At 39.4% G+C, this 17562-nt stretch overlaps 1 protein-coding gene across 1 annotated transcript in view; it reads right to left on the bottom strand.

Moving 5' to 3' along the window:
- Positions 1-17562, bottom strand: part of tenm1 (teneurin transmembrane protein 1) — a 153797-nt gene that overhangs the window by 94628 nt on the left and 41607 nt on the right. Inside the window, exons 3-4 of the mRNA XM_068325098.1 lie at positions 14444-14687; positions 6816-7054 (exon numbers count right to left, since the gene is read on the bottom strand). Coding sequence (XP_068181199.1) covers positions 6816-7054; positions 14444-14687 — 483 coding nt within the window. The remainder of the gene's footprint in view (positions 1-6815; positions 7055-14443; positions 14688-17562) is intronic.

Raw genomic sequence — 17562 nt, 5'->3', positions numbered from 1 at the left:
GTCTGAGGATCAACTGAGCACGAATGCAGGAAGAAACAATCATTATCCCTTAGGTTGCCTCAGAATGCTCACTTCCAATTTTCCAGAGCCCCAAATCATGTCCTCTTATTCAATATCTGTAGAATAAACCCTGACATGTTTTGGAGGTTCCACCGATAACAATCAGTATAGTAACAATAGTTACTGTCTGTTTCAATGCAGCGTTGGTGACCTTTCTTTCTCCGTTCTGACCTTTCTGACCAAAACACATCTAGCCATTTGAAGCCATTTTACCAAAAGCCTCTGCTGGTTGCTGTTAGTGCAATTCCAGCAAAGGGCAGCAGGTTTCTTAGAGCTGCATCAGATCACCAAATAGAGGGCTGGAAACAAAGAGAAACTGGACCAATCAATACAGACCCCAATGAGGCATGAAGCAGCTGGCTCAAAGAAGCTGGGTGTGAGGCACACAGGCACGCACGCACACACACACACACACACACACACACACACACACACACACACACACACACACACACACACACACACACACACACATGCACAGACCGCACACACAATCCAAATCAAAAAGTCACATATGCTGCCTCTCCTCACACACATCCATTAAAATCAAACAAACACATTTGGACTCACTGCTACTGCATAATACTTCACTTTAATAACAAAGATGCACTACAGCTCCCGGTTTAACTCCCATGAGCACCAAAGGGCTTGTTTCTGTTTTGTTTTACCAAGCACGAACACTGGACTGATTTACATTCTATAACAAACAAGCTTCTTAACAGAAAAGAGTCATTCCAAATATATTTTTTTAATCTAAACGTTGCTATATAAAACATAATCTAGCTATAAATAAAAAAAAGCAGAAACACATTTATTTAGCGGATTTTCAAAGTCTGATGGAAAATGTTTAACAAACTCAACAAATCAGTCAGCCAAAGGTGAATGCCTGTTATTGTGACCATTAGATGAGATTACAAATATCTATTGATACAAAGAGTGTAAAGCTAACACTCTACTGTGATTGAATGACTGTATGTGGCAGCTTTTATTTGTCTGTCTGAACTGTCCTGAGCCAGTAAACTCTAAACTTCCAGGGCCAACTGGAAACAAGCTGTATACAGCAGCCAATCTTGCCCACTCAGCATTGCTGAGTAGATAATTGGTTGCCAGTTGCCCTCCTTGACAGAGCACAATAAAGAGGATCACCACTGATTCCAGACAAACAGGCAACCACCTGTTCAAAAACTTTCCCTCGGGAAGAAGGTAACATTTCATTATGCTCCGGCCGATTCAATACCACAACAGCTTCATCTCAGCGGCCATCACCTGACTCAGCTGAATCTGGCTTCACCTTTGTGCACCACCTCTAGTCTGCTGCCCGTCGTCAGGAGGGGGGCATATCCTTGCTTCGGTGTTCTTTCCATTTGTGCATAAAGAAAACCAGCCACCCTGTTTGCAGCTGAATTGTTGATTTTTTGACTTTTTCACTGAGTGAAATGACCAAGATGTTAGGAAAGGTATTTCAGTGTTTATTTTCCATCTCCTTTAGCAGAGGATACTCTGGGCCATCCTGTATTAAAGGGAAAGAAAGAAACCCTTTTCACAGCTTCCTGCAAAGTTTTAAATTCATCCGTTCAGCAAAACAAACATTTATCAGCCATCAAAGCTTCAAGGATAATCAAGTAAAACTTTCAGGATGTTTACTGAGTTGTCTGGTGGTTTATCAAGTGATTACATGCAGATGCTTATAATTACATCATGACCGGTTAAAAAAGATTGAAATGTTTTCACCCAGATGATGATTTTAATTCAACATGGATGAAATTCTGATGATTTGTAAAGTGGCGGATTTGTTTTTGACATGCTTTGCCTGTCTTGTAGACTTGTAACAATTATTTCCACACAATCATCTCCATTTTGAGAACACTTTACACCACAGCAAACAACACAACTTGGAGATCATCACTCTATGTCAAAGCGGCAACAACATCCACACAGTCAACAACACGGAACTAATGAACGAGAGCTGCAAGGAGATGAAAAAGGGAGAGGCAGCACAGAGAGAGGCTGAGTCATACGCAAGGAAGTATCATTTTGTGTGTGTGTGTGTGTGTGTGTGTGTGTGTGTGTGTGTGTGTGTGTGTGTGTGTGTGTGTGTGTGTGTGTGTGTGTGTGTGTGTGTGTGTGTGTGTGTGAACACCGTCTGGATTTTGCTGCTTGTGGGATGAACCACTGGTAAGTTGTTGCAGTAGTTATCCTGCTCCACACTAACAGCAGGAGAGGTTTTGTTTTCTATATTCAAGACTGAATACTGTTGAGCAGCATTATTTTAAAGCAGGCTTAAATGTAACCGGCTAGCCACCTCGCCTCCTCTCCCTCACAGGCGTTAAATTGCGGGAATTATAATAAAATGGATTTATTTATTTTTTACTACAAATGCACACTCTAGACTGAACCATTTCTTTTGAATCTAAAACCATATCATATGATTAAATAGAGAAAAGCAAATTCCTGGCCCATCATGATATTCCAAGGCGTGTCAGATCAAACCTGATGCCTGCTTGGTGTGATGTGATCCAACATACAGCACAGAGGAGCTTTTTATTTATGATGAGCAAAAACCGGCAAGGGCGTTTGGAGGAGAAAACTTGATGAAAAAATATGGACTTGAAATGTGACTCGTGTCTGGCCATCAAACAGGTAAAAATTTGTCCAAAATACCAAATGTGCTGGAGCTCAAGGTGACGGCTTCACGTGTGCTCATTTCATCACACCTGAAAGCCCCAAACCACAAGATGATAAATGCACGGGAGAAGTGTGTTATTAAGTTGTGCAATTAATCAAAAAGTAGGTCAGCTATTTTGAATATCAGTGAATCAGTTGTGCCATTTTTTTTTTTTAAAGCAAAAATATCGGTTTCTCTAATTCCGACTTCCAAAATGCATTTTGTTGTTTTATCTCTGAGTTTTGGGCTGTTGGTCAGAACAAATGTAGATAATTGGAGGCATCGTGCGAGGCTCAAATCGCAAATCAATATCTACAGCTGTACGGATAATGGAAATAATCCCAGACACGTGCAAAATTCTGTGGCTTCAGTTTGAAAAACTCCTGTAAATTATGATATAGATGTTTAACATTGCTGTCAAATTGTGAGAGTACTTTTATCAAAGAATTATAATGAAATGTATGACTCAAAGCACCTCAACACACCTCGGCTCAAACTGTGCATCCTCTGTACTGTTGTGTGTACAGTCAGCTGAGTTGTGATTTGAAGGTGAGGATTTGATTGCGGGATGCTGCTCACGAGCTCATTCCCCCTTACAGAAGCTTCTCCTTGTTGCCATAGTGATGATTATCTTTCATAACTGACACATAACGCCCTCTCCTCATATTCCATTCGACAACTGAGGATTGTAACAGTTTAAAAAGGCAAGGCATTCGTTAATGCAGAAAATATTCTAATAAGCTTCTTCTTTTTTCTCTCTCTCTCTGACAGCTCCGTGGGGCAATAGTAGGTTGGGTGGAACATAAATGAGGCTTAAAATGGAAAATGAGTTACTGGTAATGTTGTCAACAGCAACACTCTTCAAGATTACAGATTCAATCTCAGTCTGTCCTCTATCTCTCCTTAAATGCCCCGTTGGCTATCATAACGCCATGCTCCTCATATCTGATATCCGTGTTGCGCTTAATAACAAGCTACGACTGCAGGAGGGAGGGGTACGTTGGGAGATAAACAAATTAACAAAGCTATTCACAGCCCCCGCAGCACCAGGGGGTATGGGAGGAGAGGAAAGAGGGCAGTAAAGAAAGAGAGGACTGGCTTAGCTGATCGCAACGGGGGCCATACGCTGCAATCACTTAGGCGAGGCATTATCTCCGCAATCATGAATCGTCCTATTGTTCCGCTAATTGGAAACCCCTAAATTGAGACACAATATTCTTCCCTCATTATTTACTGAGTTATTTATCTGCACTATAATAAACAGGTTGTATATCTTGACAGAAGGCTTTAAGAAGAGACTATAATATTTTCCAAATATCTTCAATCACAAAGGTTTCATTTTGTTGAATTATTAAGCACTACTTAAAGATCCGCTACAGGGTGTTACAGGTCATCCTGCTTCTTCACTTAGCATCACGTCAGGTAGTTTGTCTGAGTGTCGGGAGAACAGATGACGATTCAGCCAAATGTACGACTGCATTAAGATGATAATTAGCAGAAAGCCTCTCCAGTATTATGAGATGCTGGGATCCAAGCACAAAAATATGTTTGGTTTTTAATAAGTGCAGCAAACGTCTTGATTCAGTTAACAATATCTGCCGTACCACACTGAGACAATAAATACATTGCCCACATTAATCCATCTGCCATTCTCCTGATTAATACATTAATCACTTAGTCTATTCAATGTCAGGCAATACGGTTTAATTTTTTCGTTTCTTAAGAAAACAAAAGATATTTTAATTAATATAGCATACGTATATATATATATATATATATATATATATATATATATATATATATATATATATATATATATATATATATATATATATATATATATATGATTAACAGAAGTAAAAGATCCTAATCGGTTTGAGCTGCTCTTCTATAAAAGATTAACCAGGGATAGACACGATAACATTAAGAGTAACTTTCAAACTGCAAAGTGGATTAACCTGCAGCCGCTAATTGAATTTAGCGTAAAAAAAAATAATTCATTATAATATCCAAACAAGTCGTTTCTTATATCAATTAATAAGAGAATCCTCAGTAAGAATCCGATTTAATGAGAAGCAAAGTCAATATTAATAAACACAGCAAAAGTCAACATGACTATTATGTGATGAAGATGAATAAGCACAAAAGTAATGGGGTTCTCTTCCTGTCAGTGAGAGCTAATTAATTCATTAAAATTACTGAATCATTATGTAATGAGAAGACCTAATCATCTGAAGGCCGGTGTCTCACCCCCTCCAGACAAAGACATTAAGTCCATGACCACTTTAATCTCACCATTTGAATATCTTTGATTTACAGACGAACATGTAACCTATGCCTACATGTCATACATCTTGGTGCAGTTGCCATGGTGATGTCAACATTCAGATCTATCGCTGCCAAGCAGGAGTGAAGCACGACACCAATTAAAAGGTGATGTCGTCTCGAAGTCATCACTCACAGTCCTCACTAATGCACTAATTACCGGGGCTGAGACATTAATGGAATAGCATGGTTCAGCCTGGGGATTAATCTGCATGGATTTGGTGTGTGTGTCTGTCTGCCATGAGTGTACGTATGCATGTATGTGTGTGTGATTAATGCAAACCCCAGCGTGCTCCAGCGTGACCTTGAGCACCACCACGGGAGGGAAATGAACTGGCTGGGTGGACGGCTGAGGTATCGGCACTTTACGGTGAGAGGGATGGGTGGGGGGGGGGTTAGCAGAGGTGGAGGGCCCGGCCAAGGTTGACAATACACAGTGAACTGTTGTAATTATACAGGACTAGTGAATACATTTGGTGTCAGACTTTGATGAGGAACTGCATCAGAATTTTTAACATTAAGATTAAAAAAAAGAAAAAATGGAGAAAAAACTAAGGATGATCATTTCATTCCTGGGTTGCATGTGTAGAATGTTTCATCTAATAATAATAATAATAATAATAATAATAATAATAATAATAATATAGTTGTTGTTGCTGTTGTTAGTAATAGCAGTAGTAGTAGCAGCAGTAGCAGTAGTAGTAGTAGTAGTAGTAGTAGTAGTGGTAGTAGCAGTAGTAGTAGTAGTAGTAGTAGTAGTGGTAGTAGTAGTAGTAGTAGCAGTAGTAGTAGTAGTAGTAGTAGTAGTAGTGGTAGTAGTAGTAGTAGTAGTAGTAGTAACAGTAATGGTTTCTTGATTCATGCCATAGAAACAAAACTTGACAGAGAAATGGTTGGAATCATTCCCAACCCCCTCATTGATTATAAAACTATATAAATTGTAACTAAAAACACATGGCAGAAAAACAATAGGGTGTGTGTGTGTGTGTGTGTGTGTGTGTGTGTGTGTGTATTTGTGAAGCTCTGTGTGTGTGTTTGTATGTGTGTGTGTGTGTGTGTGTGTGTGTGTGTGTATGTGTGCATCTGTGAGAGAAGCAACGTGTGCATTCATCATCGTAATTGGCGTTCTTGTGCAAACACAACAGAGGGTCGAATTCAGAAAACATCATCAGCTAATTTTAAAGCAACTGTAAAGTAAATAGTAAAGAGTAGTTTGAAATCTGAGTGGGCGAGCGAACGTCCACTGGGGTGGGAGAGGCTATCACGCTAGGCACCACCTGCTCATCAGGAGCGATAACCATTCACACGATCAGTCACGCCGATGGGATGGCCTCTGGGAACAATCTGGGGTTCGCTGCCTGGCGAAGGACACTCTGACTTGTAGACTGCAGCGAACCGTCTGATAAGTGGTCCAGCGCTTTCCTGAGCTTTTCTGAGTGTTACATTTTCAGCAGTCCATCTCAGTTCCTCATCGATCTTCTCCTCTGGTTTTTATTCTTTTTTTCTGTTCCTGTACCCTTTGATGATTTCAACAATGTGTGCATTTAAATGCCTTTGGAGTTTGTTTCTGTGCTTTTCTATTGATTTGTTTTTTGAATTAGTGAGTCTCTTGACAAGCCCTCCAATTCCCTCGAACCTTCGGCGATTTCTTTTGAAAGTAGTTGATTCTCTCGACAAAATTAGAGCGAACAATGAAAATCGCCTCTGTGTCATCTGTTGTACGACAAAATGTTCGTTCTCACGTGTGATGTGCGCTGCGACTCACCGATGACATATGTGAGCAAGAGGGCGAGGGTGAGGGTGAGGAGTGATGCAGACAGGGCTGTGCACTTCCAGTTGCAGCAGCGGTGAGGCTTGTTGAAGGTAAACAGTGGTCTGGTCACGCTGCTGCGTGGGAGAGGCCGTGGTGGAGGGGAGTACACGTTCCCAGATGTCAGGGGGTAACCTTGCCCTGCTCCTGTCAGCAGCGCCGATGAACCAGAGCCCTGCTTGAACAGGAAGTGTCTGTGGGAGATACATGAAGAAGAAGTTCCATTTATACTTGGAATTGACTGTCTGCCTACCGTTGCTTTGCACACCTTTCATGGTGTGATTGCAGTTTACCGAGTCAACGGTCGCTGAAAAATAACAAACCCAAGAGAGCAAGACTTGTTGTTCACAGAAACCTGCAGACAGAATCAAGCCTCTTATTTCTGTCCAGCAGCTACAGTGTTAATGTTGTCGACTGAAACTGAGACTGTTGCTGACAGATTTGATCAGCTTTGACTAATTAATGAAGCTAATATTAGCTCAAGGAGTCTAGTTTAGATTGTGGCAATGCTCATCCTTATTTAGCATATCTATACGTTCATGAAGAATGTGTTGAACGTCACATGTTTTTAACCGCATTGTATGGGTGACATAGAGTCATTATATAACACAAACAGTATTGTATATCCTCGTCTATAAGTTAAAAAATATATGAAAACACTTAAACATCCATGAAGACCACTGAGTGAACACTGACCTCAGCTTTAACCACAAAATATGTGATCAAAAGAAATAAGAACTAACTTTAGTAATTTAGGATTAATTTTATTAAGGAAAATGTAATACAGTAGTTAGCTGATAATGTCTATTACCATTCTAAATAATTATCTACTAAATCTGTGTCAATGAAAACCTGAAAAATGGGTGCTCACAAGTCATTGGCAGCATTATAAACTAATATAAATATCTTACTGTACAGTATAGTAAAAACCACCAACAAAGATTTCTGTTGTCTTACTAATAACTTTAATCATCTCAAGAAGACATTTTCGCATTTTGTATGTTCAATTTTTACAGTAGGATAATTCAATTGTCCCTTTCAGACACACACAAAGCACAAGTGCTCTTTCTGTATTTGATTTGTACGTGGGATGCTCTGTCTTTTGTGAGAGATTTTGGTGCCTATGCTTTTTTTTTATTGGAGGTCACATGGAGGATTTTGCTTTGCTACCACAAGATGAATAATTCATCAAAATGTTCATGTTGCATTTCAATTTCACTTAAAGTAAAAAAGGAAAAGATTTTTTTTTTAAAAAAGCAAGTGAATGTTTTAATTTAAAGACATCATCAAATCAAGTATTGCGTACGCCCTACCCCTGATTAAATATGAACAAATCACATGTTGATTGCACAAACAAGACAAGCTTTATTTGCATGACCCAAATTCAACATCCTCCTCTATTGATGAGCCAAGCAGAGGACATTTAAAAGACAAGTGTTTGACTGCAGCGTAGAACTTGATTGTCTCAGAAATATTGAAAAAATATTGTTCTCTTGCTGTCTTGCTGAGAACTTCAGAAAAATGTTCCGATGATAACATTTTTAGCTCGCAATTTGCTTTCAGAGAGCGTTGGCTTGGTATGCTGGAGAACCTGACCAAAATCCAAAAGCCACAGGCGCTATTCGACAATGTACTCATTGACATTGTCGTATATCAACTAAATGCTGGCCGGATCCTATGAGAAGAGAGATACTCCTCCGGTGTCCAATAAACGTACCGTCACCTATGGGACCACTGCTTTCATTTATCCACAGGAGGTTACAGTTTGAATTTGGAAACAATCAAAGTTACTATCTCGGCCTATTTAGGACAGCGGTACAATCCTCTGCTAATTAGCTTAGCATGACACAGACATAATCTTTTCTTGGGTAGATGGAACTTTATTCTGATTCTATTTATGCAAATCTGCGCTCAGTGGAATTAAGTCTCACTCTGAAGTATGCCCGACTGAAACTCATTTAATGGGGCCCCCAAGGTGGGAGACTTAAGGAGGAGACCCCCCTTCTCACATCTTTTTTAATGATAAATGCAGAGCCATCTCACTATCCTGATATTTTATACAGGACAGACTGTTCTACTTTACAGTGTGGAGATGCTGTGCTCCTAAACCTCACCTGCAATAAAAAGTTCCCTGCGCTGCCTCAGACTAAATGATTCAGTTAAAACCTTAATATCCTACATGTTTGCCTGAATTTGCATGCTTTTAATTTAAGTGGTCTCTTAAACTTGCAAGCAATGCATCATCAAAGATTAATCCAGAAAGCTAAAATCAAGGAAGGAAAGTGGTCTAAGTCCCTAAGCGCTAGGATTCCTTCTGTAATTTAAATTTTGTTCCGCCATAAATTCTAGGAGGTGAACTATATATAATATGTGACAACAGGAAAACACACCCATTTTTCTCATTTAGCCCGATGCAGCCAGTTAAACAACAGAAAACAGAAATGCAAAAATCTGCTATATAAAAATGACCACAAACAAAACACCCAGAATATATATAATTAACAGCTTTTATCTAGCACTGGTTCTTCATCAGAACAGAAACAGATTTGAAGTGTCTCTGGTGCAATATTAGCTGCTCATGTGATGCAGAGCAGCAGGATATGAAAGAGAATGAAAAAGACCTGTAGCCGAGGATCAGTGATTTACCCATTACTTTTCTGGCTCATCAAAGCAAGTCCTTAAGTTATACTGCTGTAACAGTTGAATGCAGATAAGGTTCAGTTTCATTATGAAACACATAATATGGTCGATGATCATAGGAAACCAACCTGATGCAATTAATGCAACGAGCAATAAATTCTTTTCAGGATGCCGGATTTTCAAAAAAAACAATGCAAAACAGTTTATTGTTATCTAAACAGCAACATTAGTCTTCCAAAAGCCCGGACCGAGCATTGAGTAAGAGAACAGAATTGTCCAATCACAAAACTTGAAAACAATGCCAATTAACTGCCAGACCAGCATCCTGTAAAGAATCTTAAGCAACCAATTAGAGAGTAGCCTCAGGTCCTCAGAAGTCGACAGACTTCCACAGACGATAATTTGGTCGATGCCCCTCAGACAGGAAGTAGAGTTTTTTGCAGAAAAAATCAATTTAGAAACAATTTTAAATCACGGTTGACAGTATTTCAACTATATTTTGCTTGGATAACAAAGAGGTAGAGGGTGACAGACGACGAGGAGACGTGAATTTGGAATCCAGGAAATTGTGCAATTTCAAGATGTGGATCTGGACAAGCAATTATAGGTAGAGAAAGACAGAATCACTGTTTTGGGGAATAAAAGGTGTGACTCATTAATTTCTCCTTTGCGGTATGTGTGTGTATTCTCCATAACAACAATATATTGGAGTAGCTAGAATTCTCTGACAGCAATGATTGCCCTAGGTTACTGTATGATCTCTGGGGGTCAATACCGGCTGTGAGTGTAATATGTCAGGGCAGACGTGAAGCCCGCCAGGGTGTGATTCTACCCGTGCAGCGAAGGGTGTGAGGTCACAGGCTGCTGGAAGGACTGCAATCTCTGAACAGCCATCTGAGGACAGGCCATTAAAGTAGGCCTAGACAGCAGACTGACAATGTTGCCGGACACCAGAGTGCACCTGCCCTGCACCTCGTCCATTTGCCCTCATATGTGGCAAAAACACATCCATCTTCTCGAGTCCTGCAGTTTCATCTTCAACCTTAAAAAATGGTTTGAGGGAGAACTGCAGGAGCTTGTAGAGCTGGCTTTTGGTATCATGACAGATAAAAGAATACCTAAGATTCCTCGTATCACTTCAATAAGACTACAGTTTAATGAAATTCTTTCAGCGTAATAATTTATAATGAAAACTGGTAGAATATTTTTGGTAAGAGCACATGGATTCATGCAGGAAAAATGAATATGAATTCATGTTGTACTTCATGAACTATCAGGGATGATGTATTAATAGTATCTCATGCCAGAAAGAATACGTCAATCACCATGTTGTATTAGTTATTCATGATGTTGATGTATTCTTTGTGAGCGAGGCTGCAGTTAAAAGGAAAAGCCAAGAACACTGAGCAGTCACAGCAGTGCACATGTAATGATTAATTAAGCATTTCTTTTCCAAGAATCCGTTCTATTTGTGGCCCTTCAAAGCAGGGCAGCCCAATTTGTAAGATCAATAGTTACAAACTTGTTAAATTGTACGTGTCAGCCCTGTTTGCTTCTTGATTGTTCATCTTTGTGACCCCTGAATGAAGTCATCTCATCTGTAGATCAGATATCATTTATGAGGAAATTCACAAGTAACAACTAGATCAGTAATTTATAGTTAATAAAAAAAGTTAGGAATAAAATATCTAACATTTATGAATTTATTTAATGAGATAATAGCGGTGAATTCATAATAATGCTCATGTTAACAGACCACCACAGCACTTTATTTTGAAGAATCTCCTGTACTACTGAGTGTGTGTGACTCGTTCCTTTAACTGCGTAAATGTAGAAGAGGACATTAACATGATTAGTATGGCTGAAATCATGACATCTGACACACCTCATAGAACATGAAGTACTACATTAATTAATTGATGCTTTGTCCATGGATGAAGTCATGCGTCTGCAATAAGGGGGTTACCTAGAATGTTATTTCAAGGTAATACAAGGTGAGTTTCCTTTTATAGGACTTCAAACTTATTTAATGCTTTGCAAAAGCAACAGCATGCATTGGACTGGAATGTATTCATGCGTCTTTTTAAAGACTTAGATTAAATTTGGAGTGACAAGTATTTTGCATGTGTGGGCTGTCTTGTCTTTCATTTTACCAATGATAAGTCTATTTCTTTCCTTGTTTTCCTCTTTATCTTCCTATAATGTAGCCTCATGGCGGTATTTATCATGACAGACACGGTCTCCTCTCCTCTCTTCTCCTCTCCTCTCTCCATCCACCCATCCAGCATCTCCTGAAGGCTGTGATGGAGGTGAACAGGGGGCTGCACATGGGCTGAGCGCACACCTAAGGATCACTGATAGTTCAACTCTGACAAGCCAGAGATAAACTTAGGACAAAAAAGACACACACAGATACACATAGATTCTCACACAAGACAAGCATACACAAAAGTACAAATACAGGTGAGCAATTTCACATCTTTGAGGCCAGAACACAGGTCAAGTCCACTGTGGTGCTTTTATTGCTCTGCTGAAAGTGGATTAGAGCAAAAGGGATCAGAATCCAGCTGAAGAAATTGCATTTGTCAACACGTGTGGAACTCTAGTCTTCTTGTGTGGTGCTTTTGAAAGTGTTTCACTGTTTGGCTCCCTGCCTTTGATCTTTTCAGACAATATCTAGAGGCAACGCCCAGGAAGCTCCGAATTCATATCAGAGGGCAGATTTCCCCCGAGACAGGAAGAAAATGAGAGTTGCTTCTCTCCAGGAGGTCGGAGTCTATGGCCCATGGGCCATCTGTACCTGGATACGTGCAAATGGGTCTGTGTGTGTGTTTGTGTGTGTGTGTGTGTGAATGCGTGTGTGTGTGTGTGTGTGTGTGTGTGTGTGTGTGTGTGAGTAAGGCCAGGTACTTGCATAAAAGTTGATGTCATTGAGTAGCTGCATACGCTCAGTGTGACACCCGTAGCCTCAGTTCTTGACGATAAGAGGAAGGAAAGGCAGGGTACCAATCAATTTATTACAGTCCCAACATTTGTTATGCCTCTTAACACAACCAGTGCGAGACCCAGTCAGATATATTGAATATCCATATCTGCATCTTTCCTCTTCTCACACCGGCCAGCCTCTCCAGAAACATAATGGATATGCAACCAAAAAGGAAATCTATGCACACTTCAAACAAACTTAATCTCCAGTGACACGCATCAATACTTTTCAATACAGATTCATCAAAAACACATCGGGAAAAATGGAAGTGTGCTTGATGGTAAGATATATTAAATTTTTCTTGCAATTTTTATTAAGGTCATTGCATCACTTATAATTCCATTGGCATGAGCTCACATGTCAAGTTTGTAAATACTTGATAAATCTTTAATCTCATGCCTGAGATTGAACAGATAGCAAAAGCATCAGGGTGAAAGCTAAAATATGAAATCATTAGATTAGTGGTGCAATTGCGAACGTGGGAGAGGAGAGAGAGGACGGTGCCGGGTATTAAATCCTACCCAAAACAGTTAAGCAGTCAAGACTAAGTCATTTTTTTTGTCTTACCCCTGCCAGGAGCTAGATAGAAAAGAGCCAATAATATCTGAATTATGCTATGAAGGGGCATGATTCTATTGACTATGAATATGATTACATTTTATGGTTCAGAACTAATAGCACACTATCAAATTAAACTTATTCGACTATAAACTCCCAAATGCAAAAATATGTTACTACAAAGAGAGGCACCTTCAGAATACTGTGCCTCTGCAGAAATTGTATTTTATAATCACATCTATCTGGGATAAAGTTTCTCTATGTTCACTAAATATTGATTTGAAAAATTTAAAACACAGAACAGAAAAAAAAATATGATGAATTTGTTTATGTTACGTTGTCATTTAAAACAAACACAAGGAGAAGTAAAGTAATTACAATGCACCTTTGACAAGTCTTCTACATTAATACTCATGTCTGGTGATTAATTTAAAATGCCACTGAATCTAATTTCATTCTTCCTTTCCTTTAAATGAGGTGAGATCTAATTATGGCCTAATGCATAACTTATTAAAGCCTCTTCTTCTGATGTGGCAGCCTGCCAATCTCCTCCTCACTCATAACACCAGAATTCAGCTGTTTCACCGAGCGCTCATTAAACATGCAGGCATATTCTTTTGCAACTTGCTGCTTCTTCTCGAAATCAGCCTCACAAATGAGGATCTCCTAAATAATTCTCTGATCAATTTTTACTTATGCAGCAAAGCAAATGCTTAATTCTGTTTGAAGGGATGAAATTCCAGCGGCTCGTCTCCGAGCATTTGGATTTTTTTTTTTTTTTTCCTTTCAATGGGCGCCACAGTAAGCTGAGAAGTTGCATCACAATGTGTTCCTGAAAAGAGGATTTCATCTCAATGCCGAGGCTCACTTTTACTTCAGGTAGTTTCAAATCAGACGTGTGTGCGAGCGTGTTTGTGTGTGTGTATGCATGTGTGTGTGTGTGTGTGTGTGTGTGTGCAGAAAGATTTGTTTTGTCTTTGATGATGAGCAGAGTCCTGTAGTGATGCCACTGAGGGGTGTGTGGTGTTCCACTTACTCTGTTTTACATGTGCAAAACATGTCCAAATCCTTTAGTCTTTAGTCATTCTACACTCTTTTTTTTTTCTAAGAAATTGTGTAAATCTGCGGGCAGGAACCTTTGCTGAAAGTGTTTTCTTTAATCTCATGATCATTATTCATTAGATTAAAGAAATGTCTTTTCATCAAGCACCATTATGCAGAAGTAGGGCAATTTGTTATGAGGATATTTTCATTTGAAGGTTTTCATAGCAAAAAAAATCCCATAATCACTGTTTTGGACTGAAATCATTTTCAAATGAAGCCTCCGTGTTATTGTGAATTCTTGTTAAATCTTGGAAAATCTTTTTCTTATTTATATAAGAATAAATAATTCACCCACCTGGTCTCCAGAGGAATGTTGCTGTTGAGCACCCAGCTGTTGTGGAGTTGGGCCTGGTCCGTGCTGGAGCTTGTGTCTGCACCCTGACTACTCTGACTGGCCTGGCATCGCGTTGGCATGGTCTTCCTCTGCAGGCTGACTTGGGTGTAGGGTGCTGGGCGGGCGCAGGTGCAGGCGTGGGGCGGGGGAGGCGGCGGGGGCAGCGGCCGAAATGTGAATTGACCGCCCGGACTGCTGGGCAGCTCTGTGCAGAGACATGAAGAGGGGAAGGCGGAGGAGGAGGGAAGGAGAGACAGGGGAGAAATAAACATAGCTTTATTAGGAGTGCAGTACCATAAATTACAAATAAAAGTGACATGCTAGTTGACAGTTTATTGTTATTACACTGATTGAGGGACATAAATCAGCCTGAAGACTGTGCCTTCCCTTCCTACCTGCTTTGATACACTTCCACACACACCCTATAAATAGGTTCTTGGCTGGCTGCTGCATTGAGAAGTCTTTAAAGAGCTAAAAGCTCTGGCTTAATCTGCACCCGCCAGCCCAAACTACCCATGTGATGTTTATTATGAGATCTGTAGCTCGATGGAATGAGCTAGCCAGCTGTAACTCCCTCACACCGCTAACCTCGGGGTCTAGCGAGAGCTCTCTCAATCCATCATTTATAATTCTCTTTCGCTATAACTCTGCTGCTCCATCTTTCTCTCCCCACTGCATTCTCCATATTTACAGTCTGTCTTCTCAAAGTGAGCGTAGACTTAATATAGTTTTGCAAAATGAAATCTGCGTGCTTACGTATGTTTAATGTATGAATGCATGTCTGCAACCCTGGCCCCTCAGGTTTGTCTGGGACAGGTCTGCTTTCTATACCCAGAGTTAAAACTAAATATGTTGCATCCAGAGTTTATGCTCCACATACATGGAACCAACTGCAAGAGAATTGAACCTGCTGAAACTCTCTAAAGGCCTAAGTCTTGTATAGTCAGTAAATTATTCAGTTCTTACAGTTTTATTACCTGATTATTTAATTTTCTATCCATTTTTTAAATATTTCTAAACATCTTTCATATTTTTTTTCTTTTTGTTGTTATTCTACTGTCTTAGTATCATAGGTGATTTGAGATTTTTTCAAGGAGCTCAAGCACAACTAATATCATCTGTGCAGCTATAAGCAAAACGTAGACTGTACTTCTAGTCTGTATAACCACTGATGTCTTACTTTGACATACTCCAGCATTGACCCACTCACAGAAATTCATATAGTGATGTCAGAGACTCATCAGGAGTGATAAACGTTCCTATAATCACTCAAGGATCATCAACCACTGGGGTTCCTCAATTTGCCCAAGGACATGTCAACATAACACCGCAGACACTCTCTTTAGATTTGTGAATTTGTTTGCGAGAAATTGGAAAATAATTAAAGGTTTAAATGACTTCATTTTAACAGCTGTAAAGTCCAGTACTTTATTAAATGACCACGTTTCTAAAGGTTTAAAGGATGGCATCATAATGGCGTGTAGATTCAGCAGGAGAAGAAATAGTTGGTGAATGTCACACAGCAGGCTGTAAAGACAAGAAATACGAAGAATGATCTAATCGACATTGCTGAATCTTCTCACAATGCTATATTGATCCATGTGATGAAGACAACAGTTGTTGTTGAGTTGACTTTTAAAGCAGATGATGAAGTTGGCTCTGGAACAGGTATTCATAGATTTGACCGTCACTCAATATGTACATATATGTTAACAAATACAAACATAGCCTCTTTCATACTGTATCAAAGTTGACAATGAGCTATGTTTTCTTTATTGACACAATAAAGTGAGGTTGTGATTGACGTCAACATACTTAACGTTATTTTCTTCTGACCTTGGGCTCTTTGACTCTCAGATCTTTGATGAGTCCTGCCTCCGATTTTTAAGTATATGTCATGAAATAAAGGTGATGCTTCTAAAAGCATGCCAAGAATGTGACTCATACACCCATAGTTTTGCAGCCACTGAAAGTTTATACAGCAGTAAAATTGTTTCCTCTTATTAGTTTACTTCCTGTCCAGGTTCACATATTGGAGTGCATTATCTGATAAGGTGGACTGTCTTCATGCGCTTCAGAGAATGAAACAACTTAGGTAAATTTCCTTGAAAATCTCATTTGCTATAAGTTGATCTTTCTCTTTTCCTCAGATTTTTATCTTTTAACTAAAGCTCCTTTCTAAAGTAGGTTTATTATTTTGTGGTTCTTTCTGATCAATTATTATGAGACCCTACAACCTACCCCGCTAAAGCAATCAGGTTTCTTCTGGAGGCAATACTGAGTAGCTGTTTGAATTGAGGTTTTCCAAAAAAAGAATAGTTCAATATCTCTCATTTCTACTTTCTTAAAAATGCTTTGTTCTTTATTGGTGATTCATTGAAATTATTGTACCAATTTGAAATATATGTGCTGATATATAATATGTGTTTCAAATGCTTGTCATCCAGTAAAATAAATGTTTCAGCTGGTATAAAGTGCTGTATGCGGGTCACATTTCTAGACTCACCTCTGCTTAATACCTTTTTTTTTATTTTATGTTAAACCATTTGCCTTGCTGCTGCTTCACAAATAAACCTGTCTGTCTTGTTTATGTGGCTGCAGGAACCATTTTCCATGTGTGTGCCATGTTAGTATGTATTCATGAGAGTACATCAAATCCTCTGGGACATTTGTTATGAGTGTTTAGGGGGACAGCTCACGCCATATGTTCCAGTGTGGTTTTATGAACATGACAAATTCCTCTTCCCAAAAGACCAACTCTGTCCAGCTGTATTGACAAAGTATGTAATATTAGCCTTGAACCAGTTGTAAGGGATGAAGGAATCCAGAACCAGGTAGACAGTACTGCCCCACAACGCTGCTCACTGCCAAAATGTCAGCTGTAATTTAGCATCTGGAAATGTAGCCCACCGGGGAGACTTCCAAAGACTTACCTATTTAAATATAATACAACAGAGACAACACCAGAGAACATATTTTATGAGTCTTGCCCAAAGAAAACTAAGAAAGGTAAAGAAAAAAATAACATGTATTGACATCTTGCTTTCTTGTCTTCACAGAAAGAATTTACAGTAGGCCGA

This window comes from Antennarius striatus, chromosome 10 (genome assembly GCF_040054535.1).
Source record: "Antennarius striatus isolate MH-2024 chromosome 10, ASM4005453v1, whole genome shotgun sequence".
NCBI classification, from domain to species: Eukaryota; Metazoa; Chordata; class Actinopteri; order Lophiiformes; family Antennariidae; genus Antennarius; species Antennarius striatus.
The sequence above is the reverse complement of the archived record's forward strand: the minus strand, read 5'-3'. Positions and strand labels throughout refer to the sequence as shown.